This window comes from Tauraco erythrolophus, chromosome Z, assembly GCF_009769465.1.
Source record: "Tauraco erythrolophus isolate bTauEry1 chromosome Z, bTauEry1.pri, whole genome shotgun sequence".
Lineage (NCBI taxonomy): Eukaryota > Metazoa > Chordata > Aves > Musophagiformes > Musophagidae > Tauraco > Tauraco erythrolophus.
This window is the reverse complement of record NC_141496.1, coordinates 18,129,130-18,147,610: the sequence shown is the minus strand read 5'-3', so window position 1 is coordinate 18,147,610 and position 18,481 is coordinate 18,129,130. Positions and strand designations below refer to the sequence as shown.

Genomic DNA, 18,481 nt, shown 5'->3' with positions numbered 1-18,481 from the left:
ACTCAGTATTCCTAGAACAACTTCTCCCTCAGAACCAAGCCGCGCTCCCGCCACGCCAGTGCGGCGGCGGGGCGGAGACGCGTCTTTTTGCGGCGCGGCGGCCCCGGCGTGCCCTGCGCCACGCATGCCCGCTGGGTTCGCAGGGGCGGCGGTGCCTCGCCTCAGGGGGCCGAGGGGCCGGCGGCGGCTCCTGAGGTGGGCGCGAAGGGCGGCGAGGCGGGCCGGGCCGGGCCGGGCCCGGCACAGCGAGCGGCAGCGGTGGGCGGCGTCCCGCCTCCGCCAGGTGAGGAAAGCCGCCCGGGCCGGATGAGGCGCGGGGTTCCCCTCATGGCCCCGCGCTGCCCGCCGCGGGGTTGGGGTGCCGGCAGTCCGGTGGTGCGGGGACCCCGCGGCGTTCACAGTTCCGTGGGCCTTACTGAGGAGGAGCTAAAGCGGGAGAGGAGTGTGGTGGCAGTCTGGCAGGAGCCGGCGCCAGATCCCCGTGTTATTAATCCAGGTACCCGCCGGAGGCGTCGGGTCTCAGGGTAGGCAGCGGTGCTGCGGTGCCTGACCCCGCGTCAGGCGTGTCACCGGCGGGTGAGGCTCCCCGGCGCTCCCGGCGCCGTTTCCGCGGCGGAGGTGACAGTACGTTTTCGTTTCGTGAGCGCTGAGGGGGTGGCCGATGGGGGGCTTTGGTGCCGCGCGTGGAGACAAAGCGCACGCTTTCCTCAGGACGCGGAAATTGTCGCTGGTCTCCGTAATCGGAGCGGTCTGCCCGCCGCCTGCCTGCCGGTGTTTCGTTCCCCTCGGTGATTGCACGCACCGACGGTGTCTGAGCCTTGTGTGGCGTTCGCTGCTCACGATCCGAACGCTGCTGGGGTTATCAGTGAGGCTAATACGTAAAGTGCTCGTGCTTTTTTTTTTTTTTTTTTTTAAATCTAGGATGACATAGTTTTTTTTCTTCCACCGGATAGTGCTGTGGTCTGCTTCCAGTCACTAAATATTTTTAGGATATTTCTTTCAACTTTATTTTAGGTACATCTCAGTTCCAAAGTAATCATTAAAGAGAAGGTCTGCATTTTGGTGTCTTGGTATCTCTTTTCAAACACTTTAATTATAGTCCCTGAAACAAGCAATTTGATTAAATCCTGATTTTATGAGGATTTGGTTGGTTTGTTTTTCTTAATTTCCTTGGGGGTTTAATTCAGTTTCTTCGTCAGTAACTTGGTAAAATCCTACCGATTTCTTGTGTGCTTTTGTCCTCTTTCCTCTTCGGCCTCCTTCCACCCTCCAACCCCAATAATGCATTATAAGTATCCGACAAAAAAATATTTGCATTATCAGTCCTTCACAGGTTGTTTTAGGCTCAGATCTACTTTTCCATGAGATAATACATGAAATGTTTGAGCTTATATCTTAAATCGTAATTGTACTTTATGAAGTTTTTAATATAAATTAACATGCAATATTAAATGTTTTTTATGAGATTATAGAATTATAAGGGACTACTGTAATCTTTTGACTGCTTGCATGAAGTGCATAATTCTGCTAATTTTGTGCACTAAATTCCTATATTTATTCGTGTACGTGATAACTTCTTGTAAAATTGGGACAAAAGTTTTGGACAGCAGTATTTCTAAATTATAATTTTAGCCATTCGATTTTTGTTTTGATCTTACACCGTGAGTTGAAAGGCCTCTTAGTGACAGCTGTTTCCTCAAATGCCTATTTGCAGCTTTGATCTAAATATCTACTTGTGTCAGTAATTTACAATGTTAACTGTCCATTTGTTAAAATTATTTTTATAATTTCCTTAAATGAAATTAAATATATCAGCAAAATTTCCTGTCATAGGTATAGGTGGAGATTATGCATAATGCTTTATCTCATATAAAATGTCAAGAGAAATCACAACTGTGAGCAGCGTTGCTCTGTCAGCTATTGTGTGCATGTGTTTTATGTAAACTCAGTGTAATAAACCTTTCCTTCAATATATTAACAGGACTGACCACTCTATATTTTCTAAGCATTCGTGTGTAATATGTGTACTTCTCACTGTTGTGTTTTAACAAGAACGTAAGCTCCACAACTATGCTTTCTGAGATTTATAAGATAGAAAAATATATGATACTTTAGCGTGGTATTTTGTAAACAGTCTGAAAATCATTATTTTTCAGACAAAAAAAAAACCCCAAACAGTTTCTAGTTTTATATTAAAAATTGTAATTTCAGAGATTACTTTGGTTGAACGGAGTTTTGCGTTTTCTAGTCTGATTTCACTCTTGATCTGCAGAATGTTTATGCTTACACACTGTTGCACCTGGAAACATGATTTTACGCAGAGGGCAGTCATTTTTGTCTATAAAAGAAGGCAGAGACAAACTGTTTAAAAAGAACAGTTATGCCATGGACATGGCTTTTGACTAAGGGTAAGCTGAAGTCACGTTTTCGCTTCTGATTCTTCGTTCTGGCTCAAAGACACCGTTCACGTATTGTCCTTGTTTTCCAGTTGGCATTGTTACCTTTATTTCATGATACATAGTTCTCAGATCATACTAATTTTGGATTTTATTATTTTATTACAGACTTTTCCTGTGTGCTTTCTGCACGTTAATAATATCCATAGCAAAGCAGTGTAAGCCTACCACAGAACCGACACAGACCTCTGTTGCTATTTGAATTTTATCGGTCTCTGTTTATCTATTCCAAGGTCTCTAATTGATGGGATGAAACTAAAAAGAGATCCCTGAATGTGACTCATAAATGTTTCATTAGGTGGGAGTCTTTCAGGCAGGCAGATTGTGTTAAAATAGATCTCTCTGTATTTTGAAATGCAATTGCTTAAAACAGAAGACGGGAAGTGCCCTTTTCTGAATTTACAGTGTTGAGGTTTATTGTCTTTTGATTATTATCTTGTTCCATCTTTCTTTGTGCCCTTCTCTTGTTTTATGGTCTTTTTTTCCTGCTTTCTTTAACAGATCTTCCAAGCCCTGGGTGAAGTTGTGTTTAGTTCATTTGTATTTTTTTACGAATTCATTAAAAAGATGTTGCTTCCTTCTGTATTTTTGAATGTAGTTCAGTTTTCATGTATGTTTCGTAGAGAGTTTGAAGAGCTTTTTGTAGTATCTGCTTACTCCTGCCTTGTTTGATTTATTTAGGGTAGAACAAATGATGTTTGGTCTTTGCTGCATTGGGCTGTGTAGACTGGATTCAGAAAGTGCAGAGCCTCAACACTGAGGCATAGACCATTTTTGCTACTGGAATAAGACAACTGCAATGGAAAAAAATGGAAAAAATATGTTCTCCTAGTCCCAGGGTAAGTTTTATTCTGAATACTGGTGTGCTTTTTAAAGATATGTTGCTACATCAGCTCTTCACAGATATGATTCTTTTACAGATTTTATGGTAATTTTAAAATCCAATCGAACTTAACAGTTATATAGAAGAAACATTTGTGGGGACATCACCATTTATTCATTAAAATAGAATTTATTCAGAAATATACTGTATAAAGTCACCTACCGGAAAACGGCAGTTCCAGTGTTTCAGGAAATACTTTGTGTCTACATGTTCATTCAGAAGAGGCACAGTCATGGTTAACAGACTCTAAACTTGACCCACTTTTTTTCATCTGTGTGCAAAGTCCATGTATTATTCATGCTTTCTTCTCTGTTTTTTTAACATTTTCCAAATAAATGAATCAGTGGGCTTTTTTCTATAAAGATCAATGCCAGTAGTCATGTCTTGTGGGTGATTCTACAATAAACAGACATGCAAATAATCTGGAAGAAACGTTTTATGTTTTCTGGGGCTTATAATCGATAGTGTGTTTAAAATCCTAAACTATTATGTGTCAACATTGTTAGAAGTGTTCATTTTTAAAGGAAGTCTAATACGGTCATAAAAAAGCCCGTTTAGAATAAAAAGTTACCTGATAGAACTGTATGAAGAAGAATTATCAAGATTTAATGTGTTGCACAGAAATAGCAGCCTCTTGGGAAGACTCCATTTTTAGACAGGACGTAGGCTTTGAAACTGTGGACCATCTCCATGGCTCCCCAAAAACGCAGAAGAGTGTAAGAGTAGAGACAGGTATAACTGATACTGTCCTTCAAAGACTGCTTTTTACGGCATTTAATGTAACAGAGCTAGGGAATATGTCATATATATGAGGATTTTTATTTCAAAAGTGTTCTTTTTAATATTATCACAGAAACGAGTACTCTGTCTTTATAATCTGGGTATCCTATAATTGCTTCTTGGGAGTGGGGTGGGAGTGTCTTTAAAATCTTGACTTATTTATGAAATCTCTTTTGAGGTGTCAAGCAGTTATTTAAGGACAATAATTCTTACCATGAAATCACCTTGTACAAGAGGGTTTCATAACAATTAGAGAACATAAATAGTTTTTAAGGGCTTCTAAGTGATTCTTACTGCTAATAACAATGCTTTTATTTTCAAATTAAAAGCATAGAATGGTTAGGGTTGGAAGAGACCTCAAAGATCATCTAGTTCCAGCCCCCTGCCATGGGCAGGGAAACCCTCCACTACACCAGGTTGCTCAAAGCCTCATCCAGCCTGGCCTTGAACACTTCCAGGGATAAGGCATCCACAGCTTCTGAGGTTGCAGTGCCTCACCACCCTCAGAGTCAAAAATTTCTTCCCCTCTTTCAGTTTAAAGCCATTGTCCTTTGTCTTACCACTACATGCCCTTGTAAAAAGTCCCAACAGTCAATTTTTGGAAAGTAAAATGACTGGGATTAGTTAATTGTGGTTTTTTCTGAAAAAAAGAGCTGTTACTAAGGCTATGTGGCAGGCAATACACAAGTCCTAACAGTAGCAGTAGAGTTTGCTGCTGGACCACATACTGAGGATAAGCATATGTAATTTTGCTCCATAAGGAGTTAGTTTTGGTTACTTCTGCTTGACTGAATGGTTGTTGTCTTTGTGTTCACGATAAATAGTAAAGATACTTTAGTGGTTCTGGTTTTCTTAGTGCTCATTCTATGTGCCAGTCTCCAAGCTAAACAATTTGTTGTTCAGAGAGTGATAATACATATATTTACAAAGTATGTAAACAAAAGTAGTGTTTCAGATTAGAAACTCAGTTTTAATAGTTGTTGCATAGAGAGATTTGGGATTTTTGAGCATCAGTCCTAAGAATCCTCCAAATTGAATCTCGTTTTGTTGTTACAGTGTAAAGGATTTAATTTGATGAATATTTTGTATTTAAGACAAGGAGCAATCTTGAAACGTATTTCATACATTATCACAGACAGATTTCAAATTATTTTGTAAAATTTAAGATTTCAGAAAGTGGAGTTAGAACTTTCCATGTTAGAGGTGCTGGTTGTAATTAAAATAAGACAAGTGTTTTAACTCAGAGCTGTAGTGTCAACAAACTAACATAACTGAAATAAAAAATTCTTCAGGAATATTAAGTGCAAACATTGCATTTGAGGTTTTTATGCTCAGTTGTAGCTGTGATAAAAAATGCTTTGTGCTAATAGATTTTTTTCTTAAATAATTTTCTTGCTGTTCTCTGACATCTACAGAACAACTGACGATACAAAGGACAATGCGCAGTGTATATCCTGATGACATTTTGTCTGCTGTGACATGGTTTTTGCCATGGAATCTGAGACTGAAAAGGCCCATGCTCTTCTCCAAACTTTCAGCACAGCTTCAATTATTTCTAGTCTAGGTTTGGGATTGTTCTGCTTTGTCGCAGACAGACTTCTGCAATTTTCCTTCATTCAGCAAAATGACTGGCTCCGAGCCTTCTCTGATAATGCAGTGCACGGTATCCTAGGCATGTGGTCCTGGGCAATAGTGATTGGACTCAGGAAGAAAAGTGACTTCACTGAGATCACTCTGGCTGGCTTCCTCGCCTCTGTCATTGATGTGGACCACTTCTTTCTTGCTGGCTCCCTGTCCTTAAAGGTAAGTCAATAGATCAGTGATTTTTTTATTCTCTTTCTTCATAACTTTTTACTTTATTGTTCTTCTACCATATCTTAAACAAAAATGTTCCAGTGATACTTAAATGAGATATATTTTCATTGGCTATACGACAATTATATTTGTATGCAGTTCTGATTTCAAAAGCCCTGAAAATGTCTTACATCTGCTGTTAAGTTCTGCTCCTTGCAAGGCTCTGAAAAAAGGTTTCTGAAAGTCCTTGTGCATGATATCCTATGTGCATGACATAGCTGCTTTGTTATCCTAGTTAAACAGTGAAGTGCTGCCATGTGCGCTTTGTGTATAAAGTGGATTATTCCATTTCTGTTTACGACAAGGGCTAGAAATATCTAGAAAGTAGATAATCCAGCTGCAGTTTGATTTCATTCAGTCTTACTGAGCAGTACATTTGGTTTTGGCCAGCCCTAAATATTTCTTCCACAAACAAGCTATATATGAGCTGTCACCTTCAAAAACGTAGTCTGAGTTTGCCCTTAAGGTTTCTTGGGGGCGGAGCGAGGAAGCAAGTGTCAAACTTGGTAATAAAAGTAAAAAGGTGAATTGACTCCTGTTAACTGCAAAACTGCTTGTTAGGCTAGAGTTTCTCAATAGGATTAGTGCTACCAGATTATGGCATTCTTTTCCTGTGCTGTTCCAGTGGTTCAGATGTGCCCTGTTCTCACTTCCCCATTAACACACGTACATATATCCCTGTCTTCTTGCCTGCTCCAGACTTATATACTCAGCTTTGCTGACCACAACGGTCTCTTCTGTATTCTCTCTAAAACACTTGTGCCTTCTGTGTGCTCCAGCTGTGCCAGCGCTGGCCACAGCTCTCTTAACACTGCTCTCTAGATCTCGTACCTAGGGCAGACACTCCGGGCTTCCAGCTGGCTCCTGGTCCCCATAGCTAGAGCCCTGCCACCCTGCTCGTTAACAGGAATTTGCTCTGCTTGGCAGCACAAGTCCTCACAATTTGATGATGCTGCTGTTGCTAGCGTACGTATATATGCATGCTACATACTCTTACCTCCAAGCATACACCCCCACCTACAGATGAACCTGCACAGGAGAAGAGGAAGATAAAGACCTTTATTCTTTCAACCAGAGCGTAACTTAGTTGTTTGACCATCTTGCCTTCTTTCTTCTCCACCAGTTTGCTCATAATAGTGATAGGCCCTTCGTGTGGATGACAGAGGGAATAGTTTCTAGGAAGCACAGGAACGAAAGAGGTGGAGCAAAAATTGCTGTTCTTTATAATCTTTTATTTAAAGAAAAGCAATGCAAAATGGTTTATCATTTTTTTTTAAAATATGTAGGAGGCAGCTAAATGCAAGAAGCATTATTGTTTATAGTTGAGATGTGAAAATCAGGCTTCTGATGGGAAAGTAGTTTTTGTTTACATACAGTATTACTATTTGTTATAGAGGAAAGATGTTTTGTTTTCTTGTTTGTGCATTTGGTCAGTTTCCCATTTATGTTTGCCTTCAGTAAAGAGAGCATTTTTACAGAATCACAGAGTGGTTGTAGTTGGAAGGGTCTTCTGGAGGTCATCTCAAACTCCCCTGCTGAAGCAGGCTCGCCTGGAACCATTTGCTCAGGACTACGTCCAGCCAACTTTTAAATATCTCCATGGATGTAGACTCCACAGCCTCTCTGGCAGCCTTTGTCATGCACGGTTACTGTCACAGTGAGAACGTGTTTCCATACATTCAGGAGGAAACTCCAGTGTTTTAAGTCTGTGCCTGTGCCCTCTTGCTCTGTCATCAGACGCCACTGGAAAGAGCGTGCTTTGTTGTCTTTTTGTCTTCCCTTCAGATGTTTATGCACCTTGGTGACATCTCCCCTGAGCCTTGTCTTCTCCAGGCTGTGCAGTCTCAGCTCTCGTCTTTTCCACCTATGCAAGGTGCTCCAGTCCCTTCATGATCTTAGTCGCCCTTCTCTGGACTGACTCGATCTGCGGTAACTCCATGGGTCTCTCATAGTGGGGAGCCCAGAACTGGATGCAGCACTCCAGAGGTGGTCTTACCAGTGCTAAGGAGAAAGGGAAAGATCACTTCCCTCGACCTGCTGGCAACACTCCTAATGCAGCCCAGGGTACCACTGGCCTGCTTTGCCACAAGTTAGTTTTCCTCTAAACTGCTTCCCAGCCAGTAGGCCTCCAGCATGTACCCGGTGACTGGAATTCTTCCTCCCTAGGTAGTCCCTAGTTCTCCCATTTTCTCTACTTTTTGCATATGGAGGTACAGTAGAAGTATAGAACTATATAAAGAAAAGTAAGGTTAGTTTGGTTGATTAATGAGTCCTATAATATTAACATTTTGGTATAGCATTTAAATCTATAATTTAAGGACCTCACATTTTGACTTGTTGCAAACTGCATGAGCTTCAGCAAGTCAAAACGCAAGGTCCTTCACCTGGGTCGGGCCAATCCTAGGCACAAATACAAACTGGGCACAGAATGGGTTGAGAGTAGCCCTGAAGAGAAGGATTTGGGGGTGTTTATAGATGAGAAGCTCAACATGAGCCGGCAGTGTGCTCATGCGGCCCAGAAGGCCAACCGCATCCTGGGATGTATCAAGAGGAGCGTGGTCAGCAGGTCAAGAGAGGTGATTCTCCCCCTTTACTCTGCTCTTGTGAGACCCACGTGGAATACTGCATCCAGTTCTGGTGTCCCCACTGTAAGAGAGACATAGATTTGTTGGAGCGTGTTCAGAGGAGAGCCACAAAGATGATCCAGGGGCTGGAGCACCTCTGCTACGAGAACAGGCTGCGGGAGGTGGGATTGTTCAGCCTTGAAAAGAGAAGACTTTGGGGGGACCTAATAGCTGCCTTCCAATACCTGAAGGGAACTTACAGGAAGGCTGGGGAGGGACTTTTTACAAGAATGTCCACTGATAGGACAAGGGGAAATGGGTTTAAGTTGAAGGAGAACAGATTTAGATTACATTTTAGGAAGAAATTCTTCAGTACGAGGGTGATAAGACTTTGGAATAGATTGCCCAGAGAAGTTGTGGATGCCCCCTCCCTGAAGGTGTTGAAGGCCGGGTTGGAGGGAGCCTTGAGTAGCCTGGTCTAGTTGAGAGGCGTCCCTGCCCATGACAAGGAGGTTGGATTAGATGATCTCTGAGGTCCTTTCCAGCCTATGCCATTCTATGATTCTATAATTATTCTCATGTATATTTTCTTATTTTAGAATCAGTAAATGCAAGTAGTGAGTGGCTAGTTATTATAAAATATTCTTAAAATTTTATTGCTACTTTTTCTTGCGTTTGAGATTAATAGCAGTATTTTTTCTTACTTTCTTTGCCCACTAGATGACTCTCTTCACCAACATCTGTTTAGAAAGTTGAGTATTGTATGATGGAGTTGGGAGGCGACCTGTCTCTCTACTGTCTTCAGTGAGGCAAGGTTAAATACGCCTACATTTTCCATAGTGGAGAATGTTTGTGTAACCGATGCCTAATATCCCAAACAAAGCAAATTATTGCAATTTCATGACTTAATTTATTTTTGTGTTGTTTCAGTTGCGAAGCAGCTAACGATTGTTTTTCTAATACTCAGCCTAAAGTATTGTTGTTGACAGTTAGATCTTGTTGTCTTATTTTTTAAGGTCTCTCTGCAAAGGACAGCTCATTGCTGTGCTCCCCCCAAAAATGTTTTTCAAATCAGAAATGCATGATGTTGCAGGCAGAAGAACAGCCCTTTAGTAGTCAAACTTAATTAGCTGAGGTGAGGAGAAGGCAAGATGCACAAAGACTTTTTCATAGTTATTTGCCTACAAACTCCTCCCCCTTCAGTACGTTAGCTGGTCTAATAAACGATGTTTACCTGTAAAACATATCCTGTGTAGGTCTCTTGACCCATACAGCAGTAACAGCATTACTCTTACAACTTACTAAACCCTTATGCTTTACAAAAAGTCTCTTCTTGACTAAGTAACTCACACAAAAATCTGAGGGGCCTGTATTTGTGTTTTCTAAAGCTCTTGCTTTTTTTTCTCATCTCCTCTGGACAGTCTTTAGCCTTATCTTAGAGTCCTGTCCCTAACTGTGTATAGTATTTTAGGTGAGACCTCATTTGAGCCAAATAGCATGCATTAATTCCTTTTAATCTCACCTGCAAACAACACTTCTGTCTTTTTAAAAAGAAAAAACACTCTAGTACAGGTTTTATGTCTTCTTGCCATGTCATCAGAGTCCTTTTAGTTTGTGATATAATATAATCCCCATAAACTCTTCTGCTGTGCTGTTGCCTGGCTAGCTAGACCTGATTTTAATACGTAATTTTTCTTTCCTCAGCTTAATATGATGCACCTTTCAGTTTCGTGTTGTAGTTTCAGGGTGTTGCCTATGTAATTTATTACTTCGTGGGATACTATTTTACTATGTATTTGTTAGTTCCAGTGTCATTCTTTCCCTTTAGATTGCAGGATTGAGAGCAACTGATTTAAGAGACTACAACATTTGCTGCTTATGCATCGCATTACTAACTAACTAATGAATTAAGAAATCTGATTAGCTTACCACACCACTAATTTGTAACAATAGTATTTTTCACAGTTACGATGCTGTGTTCATCACCGCTCTTAAATCTGATGACGGGTTACTTTTTTGAAGTAAGCCGCCTGTGCAGCACAAGGCAGTGCTGCCTTCTACCTCCAGTTGTGACCTTCACATTACTCCAGTCATCGACTCCTGTTTCTGCTGACACAGCTCACTGCTTGGATTATTTGGCTATTGAGCTGTTTTTCATGATGTCATCGTTATTTTTCTGGGATATTCAGGGTAAATAATCACCTGTAGTATTTATATGTTTACTCTGATAAATACTTGTGTACCAAGTAGCATGTGACCTGCCCTTTTACCCACATTATTTTTGCAACAAGTGTGATGCCTTCAAAGACTTTGCTACTTAGAATTTGTAGTTCTTTGTATTCCATGTAGTATTTACTGTGTATTGTATGCACGCAAACGTGGAAGAATCTACGAATCAGTGTTTGAAGAACCTGTCTCATTGACTAGCTCCAGAGGTGAAAGTTACTGCAGCCTGCCATCATACTCAGTATTGCTGATAAACAAGAACAACATGATGGGCTGCTCCTAGTGTCCCTCAGGATTGTAGCCCAGATACTTATGTTGCAGAACAGATGTGCAGAAATCGGTAGCTTGCTGCTTAAGACTCACCAGCTTCTAGAAGTGTAGAGAACTTGGTGGCAAACAAGATTGTACAAACACACATAACACAGCTGGTTAATGTGCCACTGCTGACCGACCTGGGCTACACAGGAGCCTTTCTGGAATTGGAGAATTAAGCGTTGCACACACAATTAGTTTAACATAGAATTTATAGATCAGCTTCAAAACTAAGGACTTCAGGCTTGTGAAGCATCCTGAAGTATGAGTGAGGGAGCCCATGTTGTTACATAAATTCTGTGGTGCCACTTTGAGCATTACAGCAAAAGTTTACTTGAGTTCTTCTGCGTGAGATTGTTGTTTCTGGTCTCCGGTTGCTCAATGTAATGTGTGAGAGGAGCTGGAGGAGCAGGAACTTCGAGAAGATCTTACACCTGATTGAGCACATAGGCAAATGGAAAGATGATTTATGTTGTGAATAAATTCTGTTAGCAACTGCAGCCCGATCATGGTAGACATCCCCCTAAGTCTACCCAGACCATAATCATCTTTTTCAAGGAGGTTTGTAGCAGAAAAGACTTGTATTTTTTATTTTTTTTAAATTTTTTTTTAAGATCTCATGATTTCTAAAGGTAAACAAATTTGCAGATTAGGAGAAATAGTATCACAGCATATATTGCCAAATAGAACTATGTGTCTATCTCTTGATCTTTGGCAACTCAAGGATGTAAATGTTCCTCTAGTTACAGAATGTAAAAGAGAAAATAGACTATTCTTCTCTCAGAACTTGGGCAACAGCATTTCAGAAGCCTAGTGATTGTACTGCAATTACAAAATAGAATTTTCTCTTGATGAAATTGAGCACTCAGATTTGCTGTATGAACAACCCTGCCATCTAAAATTTTGTATGAAAAAAAATTAAGCGTAACCTCCCCAAAACTGGATAAAGATTGGCACTAATGCTGATAAATTGCATACGTAATTAACATTCAGATTCTCGTTACTCACTGTGTTGCTGTTGGCATCTAACCTCCATAGGGCAGAGGGAAAAGACTCGTTTAGACTTTGCGGCTGATTTTTTCAAACTGTGCAAATAGCGACCAGTCAATAGGATATCTGCCCAAGTGTGTTGCTACCCAGTGTTGTTTTTCAAAATTAGGCTAGTACGGACTTTTTAGACTCTTGCTGACAGTAACAAAAATCTGACTGTCTTTGTAGGGTAAGTGATAAACAATTTCACTATCACAAGTTTTTCCTACTTTAATCTGTGAACAATCTGCTGGTATGAAACAGAAATGACGTTGTAGAACATACACCCTTTGCACCAACTTTGAGGAGCTGTGTCCATAGCGTTACAGTTAAAAGTTGTTGAGACAGTTTGTGAGCTTTTTAATCCTGTCACCTGATTGAGAGAGTCACAGACGAGCATGTGATGGGAAGCTAATAGAGCAAAGGTTTCTGCAGGCCTTTTGACGTTGGCTGTGGTTTAAAGCACAGGCTAGTATATTCCAATGTAGTCCATAAGTTTTCTTCTCTGTATTTCTTGGGTAAGGCTGCGTCAAAGTTTCCTTACAGAGAAGACAGGGTTCCAAGCAGTTGTCTAAATTATCCACGAAAACTTGATGAAGTTATTTGAGTCCTGCTGTCGGGTGCCTTAAGTGTTGAATCCTGCAACAGTTAACACAACTGAAGCATGAATGGGTTACTGGCTGGTGTCTTGTAGCGATGCCTTTTTTACTTTCTGCAGTAAATGCAGTGAGGGATGTGTTCCACATAACAACATATGCGCCATCGTGTGCAAAGGGCATGTCTCTGGTGCCTGCTGCAGTCTTTCCAGATGTTCGCCAGTATCTGCATTGAGTCAATTTACATCAGCACCTGCACAGATCTTTTAGTAATGCACGTTCATTTATCTTGTGCTTACAGAAACAAGAATCTACTTCTTTGTGGCTTAAAAATCCAAAATATTGTTGTTTAATTTTTTTTACTATCTTTGAATTTTTGGACATAGTTCTAGCTGTTGCTAGTAAGCACGTCCGGAACATTTTCTCAAGTATGTATATTAAATTGATATCGATCTTTTCTTAAAACAGCTAAATTTAATCTCACTAGCTAGACATTCACTTCAATTAAAACTGAGTATCAGACTTACGACTGAGCTAACATTAAACAAGTTGTTGATAATAAAAACCCCAGTCACAAATGATTCACGTGTTGCCTTCTGACCTTGCCTTTTGGCTGTCCATAATACTGTGTCAAGGCAATCAAAATACACATAACAGATCATGGTTTCGTTGTATTGGAAATTACCGTTCTGTTTTAGATATTGTCCAACTAAAACAACTTCACAACTACTAACTGTAACGTAACGCAGGATGTATTTTTGAAAATAAATGCCATTAAAGCATATTAAATATTTCAAGTCAAGTATATGAAATATTTCAAGTGTATTGTACGGTTGTTTTTCTTTTAATTATCTTGAAATTAAATACTTGTTATCAGTGCAGCAGACTATACAAGTTCCTATATACCACATGGGTATATGACAAAGCACACCTGGTCTCTCTCCCTCGCCCTCCTCCCTGTTTTACTGTTGGTAGTGCTTAGTAGGATGTGTGATTCATATCACACAGTAGAGAGACAGCTGCACACAGCTCTCAAACATCTAAATAGTCATATTACTGATTTTGATCAACTACAGTGGAAAGGAACAGTATGTTTTTCTTTGCACTTCCGTTAGCCACTTGGTTCTACAGCTGTAAGCATCCATGAAACGTTTCTTTTCTTGTCAGAATTGTAGCCATGGCCAATTATATTTTTCTCTTCTGCAGGCTGCTCTGACTCTTCCACGGAGACCACTTCTTCATTGTTCTACTGTGATTCCTGTTGTGGCTCTGACATTAAAGTTTATTATGCACCTTTTCAGGCTTAAAGATTCATGGTGCTTTCTTCCCTGGATGTTGTTCATATCCTGGACTTCTCATCATGTCCGTGATGGGATTCGTCATGGCCTCTGGATCTGCCCATTTGGAAAAACTCCTCCTTTGCCATATTGGCTGTATGTGGCAATTACAGCATCTTTACCTCATCTATGTTCGTTTATTATGTATTTAACGGGCACTAGGGAATTAATGTCTATAAAACATGGAGTCCACATTGATGTATAGGAGTGATGGCTCTTAAAGGTTGGTTGTGTCAGCGTTTGAAATAAGCTGTGTGTTTGTCACTGAAGAGGTTTCCTTGTAGAATCATAGAATAGTTTGAGTTGGAAAGGACCTTTAAGATCATCTAGTCCGACCCCCCTGCAATAAGCAGGGACATCTTCAACTAGATCGAGTTGCTCAGCGTCCTGTCCAACCTGGCTTTGAATGTTTCCAGGGATGGGGCATCTACCACCTCTCTGGGCAACCCGTTCCAGTGTTTCACCACCCTCATTGTAAAAAATTTCTTCCTTATTTCAAGTCTAGTCTAAATCTACTCTTTTTTGGTATAAAACTATTACTCTTTTTCCTGAGGGCCTTTCAGGCCCTGCTGAAAAGTTTGTCTCCATGTATGTTTCCTGCAACTTCCAAGTTAGGCATTTTAAGCCTATGGAGCTAGTTATAGCTCCTGTGTCGTCAATTCCTTGTGGTCATAGAAACCTGTTTAATGAATGGTAATGATTTTATATCTATACATTCCCCTTGTAAAATATATGGTCTTCCACTATAGTTCATGCATAGCTAGCTGAGTATTAAGTACTTAGTCTCTCTCTGTAGTAATTACATTATATTTTACTGTCATGGTGCCGTTCATCTGGTCACCAGTCACTTTGGATTTGTATTCTGCCTTTAGATAATACATTTCATCTAGATAGTATTTGTATATCACTTCAATAATGAAAAGTACTATACAAATGCTAAGTATTAGTGAGAATTTAGTAGCATATGGCGCTTCCAAAAAGCATCAGTTAGCCTTTTGCATTTATTTAATTGTTTTCCTGCTGGACTCTTGTATTCAACTGTTCTAAAAGAAACGCTGTTTGTATTTCACAATGTGCATCTGTATATCTGCACCTCTTTGAACATTGCTATTATATAGTGTTTCTACTAAATTCTGTTCCTCTATAGTTGCTTGGTACTCAATTTGCAGATAATTACGAGATACTATTTGTGGTTAGAAAGGGGAAGACAGTTTGGTTACAGTATTATGTGTGTTGGCCAAATTGTTTAATTTAAAAAATATACTAATTATGAATACTGGTTTTTCAGAACTAAGGAATTTTAGTAAATATTTAAGGATTGTGTAAAGGCAAACTTATTTATTATGGTAAAACATAACCTTTAGGGAAGATTCAGGAAGATACAATAAAAAATAAAAATTGCTCAAAATGTGAGTTTGTGTAAAGACCTTACTACTGTACTCATAAACAGCATTTTCCATTAAGTGGAATATCATCCTTATTATTGTAAAATAAAGTGCATTATTATTTTTATTATTACTATTATTATACAGAAATAGATTTTTTTCTCATAAATAAGTTCCTTAAGGAAAAATATTGTTATGTTGCAGGTTCATAACGTAGTAATTTACACTGTGGACTATTCAAAAGTAACAGTTCTCATTTACAGAAATTTCTCAGAAAAAGCCACAAAGTAAAAATTAAGCTCTTGTCTAGTTTACAGTGGACAAGCAGAGAAATGTCTATCAATAATTGTTTTATTAAGTTTTTATTAATGTAACTCCATTGTCCATTAAGGAGGTGGGGCCTTAATTATTCCAGTTTGTGATGAATAGCTGTCAAATGGGATTATTTCTATGGAAGAGCATGTATAAGGTAGCATATGCCGAACTTAAGTTATCAAAGGGTGCAAAGAAAAGTGCATTCTATTACAGAAAGTGTATCGCTCTTTTAAAATGTGCCTTCCCACAAAAAGAATAGTCTCTGCCCTGTTTGTTCTTCATGTTAGAAATCTGTGTCTGTGGAAACTTGTCTGGCAGTACAGTGGTCTGTCTGGCCTCTATTATAAACTGAATATAAGGATTTTTCTTGGAAAGAAGGTTGGAAAAGTGGGAGTGGCTTGCTTTCTTCTATAGTGTGTAAAAGTTTCCCAGAAACAACATCAGAAATGTGTTGCTTTAGAGCCCTCAGAGCAGGAACTGTCTTTTATCCAAAGGCATGATGGTTTAGAAGCGAAGGAGTGTTGCCCGTTCATTTACTTGTAACCTGTGTTTTAAACCATAGGCTGTGAAATGCCAGTAATGAATTTATTTTGGTGCAAGAAGTGAGCATTTAAATCCATGTAGAAAATTTTCTGCATTCTTGTTTCATGGTGTAACGTCCGTATAATTTTGTGCTTTACCCAGGTTTGTTGCAAAGGGAAATCTATATGGGAACAAAGTGGAATATTACACTTCCTCATTTTCAGATTGTAGCTGTAGCATTTTTGGTGTTTACCAACAGTCCTGAAGATCTGTACTGTACTGTTCTACCTATGTTTAAGGATCAATTGGGTCCATATTCAGTAGTTTAAAAACAGGTATTTTAATTCTCTGTATTTCTAGCGATTTTTGTGGGGTTTTTTACAATAATTTTTGGCTGCATTTCAAAATGCTGTTTTTCTGGCCATGTTCTTATACCAGTTTTACCACTTAGAAATGTTCTAAGGAAAGTAGGAACCACTTGTGGCTCATGACTTCTTTCCCTCTCCCTCCGAACGATCACTCATGGCAGTGTCACACCTCAGCCTGACCTTTAAGCAGCTTTAGCTCAGGCTGTTGACAACTTTTCAAGGTAAACTGACACGTTGCATGTAATGCTGTAATTTGTGTGTAGCCAGATTAGACAAAAAAGGAGAAGTTAAAGGTTTCTTTGAGCCCATGTCACCTAGGAGATAGACCTGCCTATTACAAATGAATTGCCTAACAATTCCTTACCAGTATTTCATGTGTATTTCAAATTCGTTGATATTTCCAACTATTCATTGATACCTGCCACGTGTAGCAAAACCATGGCAAAAATAAACCAAGATGCTAAAACCATAATGAATTTGTGCTTTACTGCATGCATTACAGTAAAGAGTAAATGTGAAGTACAGAAAGCATGTGAATTACACAAAAAATGGTCAACAAACTCCAGCTAATAATTTTGTGCACAATGTATGATGCATGTCACTAAAATATTGGTTGTTTCAGTAGGTCATTTACTATGCTAATGTAAACTTTTTCCATGTGTTTTCAAGTTGTACTTACAAAGTTGAAGAAAGTGTGGGTTTTTCTGACTTGCTTTTTTGTTAGAACTGTGCTGCTTTTTTTTTCCTGCTTTAGTAGATTGCTGTTGTAAAAAGTAGGTACTTAATAATTGCCAAGTTAAAAGAAAAATGTTAGAACGTTTCTTCTCCCCAGTCCTCTAGAAACAAGATCAAATTTCTCCTAATTCCCTAGTGGCTTTAACAGAAAGGGTGAACGCTTTTCCTGTCAGATTATATTCTATTTTAATGTGTAATCTGTATTTTCACGTAACTACTGGTACCACTTTTTTTCTACAGTGAAGTATATTGTATCATGTGCCTTTAATTGGTTATTGGTAAGTGAACTATTCGTAGTTGATGCCATGCTCCAAGGAAATGTAGGTGAGTTTAAATTAAACGGAAATAATTTTAACAGCCGGGCCAGTGGTGTTAGCTTATTATCAGAAGAACATGTCCTTTGCTAACGGAAGTAAAGTTTCAGAAAGAAAGAGAGAGGGAAGGGGTTAAAATTCAGTCTGAAGGAAATGCTAGTATGTAGTTAATTCTGAACACAGGTATTTTCATTCCATGAGCTACTGTCAGTGTGAAGCTAAATGATGAAATACATCAAAAGAGTACATTTCTGTTTAAGTAATTGAGCCAATCTAAATTCCATCAATTACGCAAATTTGTTCAGGGCAGACGAAATTTTGTGTTGTAAGTGTTACCCAGCATGGGCTTTGATCAACTGGTAATTTTGAGTCTAGGAGCTGGGCTTTGTGTCCCAGCTACAGGCAGACCTTGCATTGAAACAAAGCAAGAGCTGTCAGGTTAAAGTACCCTTTGCGTTCAGTGCAAAAAGTAGTAGTAAGTTTTCCCAAAAATAATAAATTGATGCCTTCAGTTCTTTCTTAAAATTCCCCAAATTTTACATCCTCTATGTCGAATTATAAATTTGAATACTGTGTTGTAGAGCTGTTTTCTGTCACTTACAACATAAACCCACTATTAAAGATAAGTAGTGCTTGTATTTATATATGTATCTCACATGCTGATCTTTGCTTTTATGTTCATATAATCATTTTCCATTTGCTTAACCTAATTTTGTATTGAATTTTCCTGGGGTAAGGAGGAGTGTTTATCTCAGTGACTAGGAAACCTGGGTCTGCGACTACTTAGCAAAAACATTTTAACGCA

The 18,481-nt window shown here is 39.3% G+C and overlaps 1 protein-coding gene across 1 annotated transcript; it reads left to right on the top strand.

Moving 5' to 3' along the window:
- Positions 1 to 261: 261 nt before the first annotated feature.
- On the top strand, positions 262 to 17,366 carry TMEM267 (transmembrane protein 267). Its single transcript, XM_086629203.1, has 4 exons — positions 262 to 283; positions 3,138 to 3,295; positions 5,535 to 5,922; positions 13,907 to 17,366. The coding sequence occupies exons 3-4, from the start codon at positions 5,599 to 5,601 to the stop codon at positions 14,240 to 14,242; spliced, it is 660 nt and encodes a 219-aa protein (XP_086485329.1). The 5' UTR covers positions 262 to 283; positions 3,138 to 3,295; positions 5,535 to 5,598; the 3' UTR covers positions 14,243 to 17,366.
- The last annotated feature ends 1,115 nt before the right edge of the window (positions 17,367 to 18,481 follow it).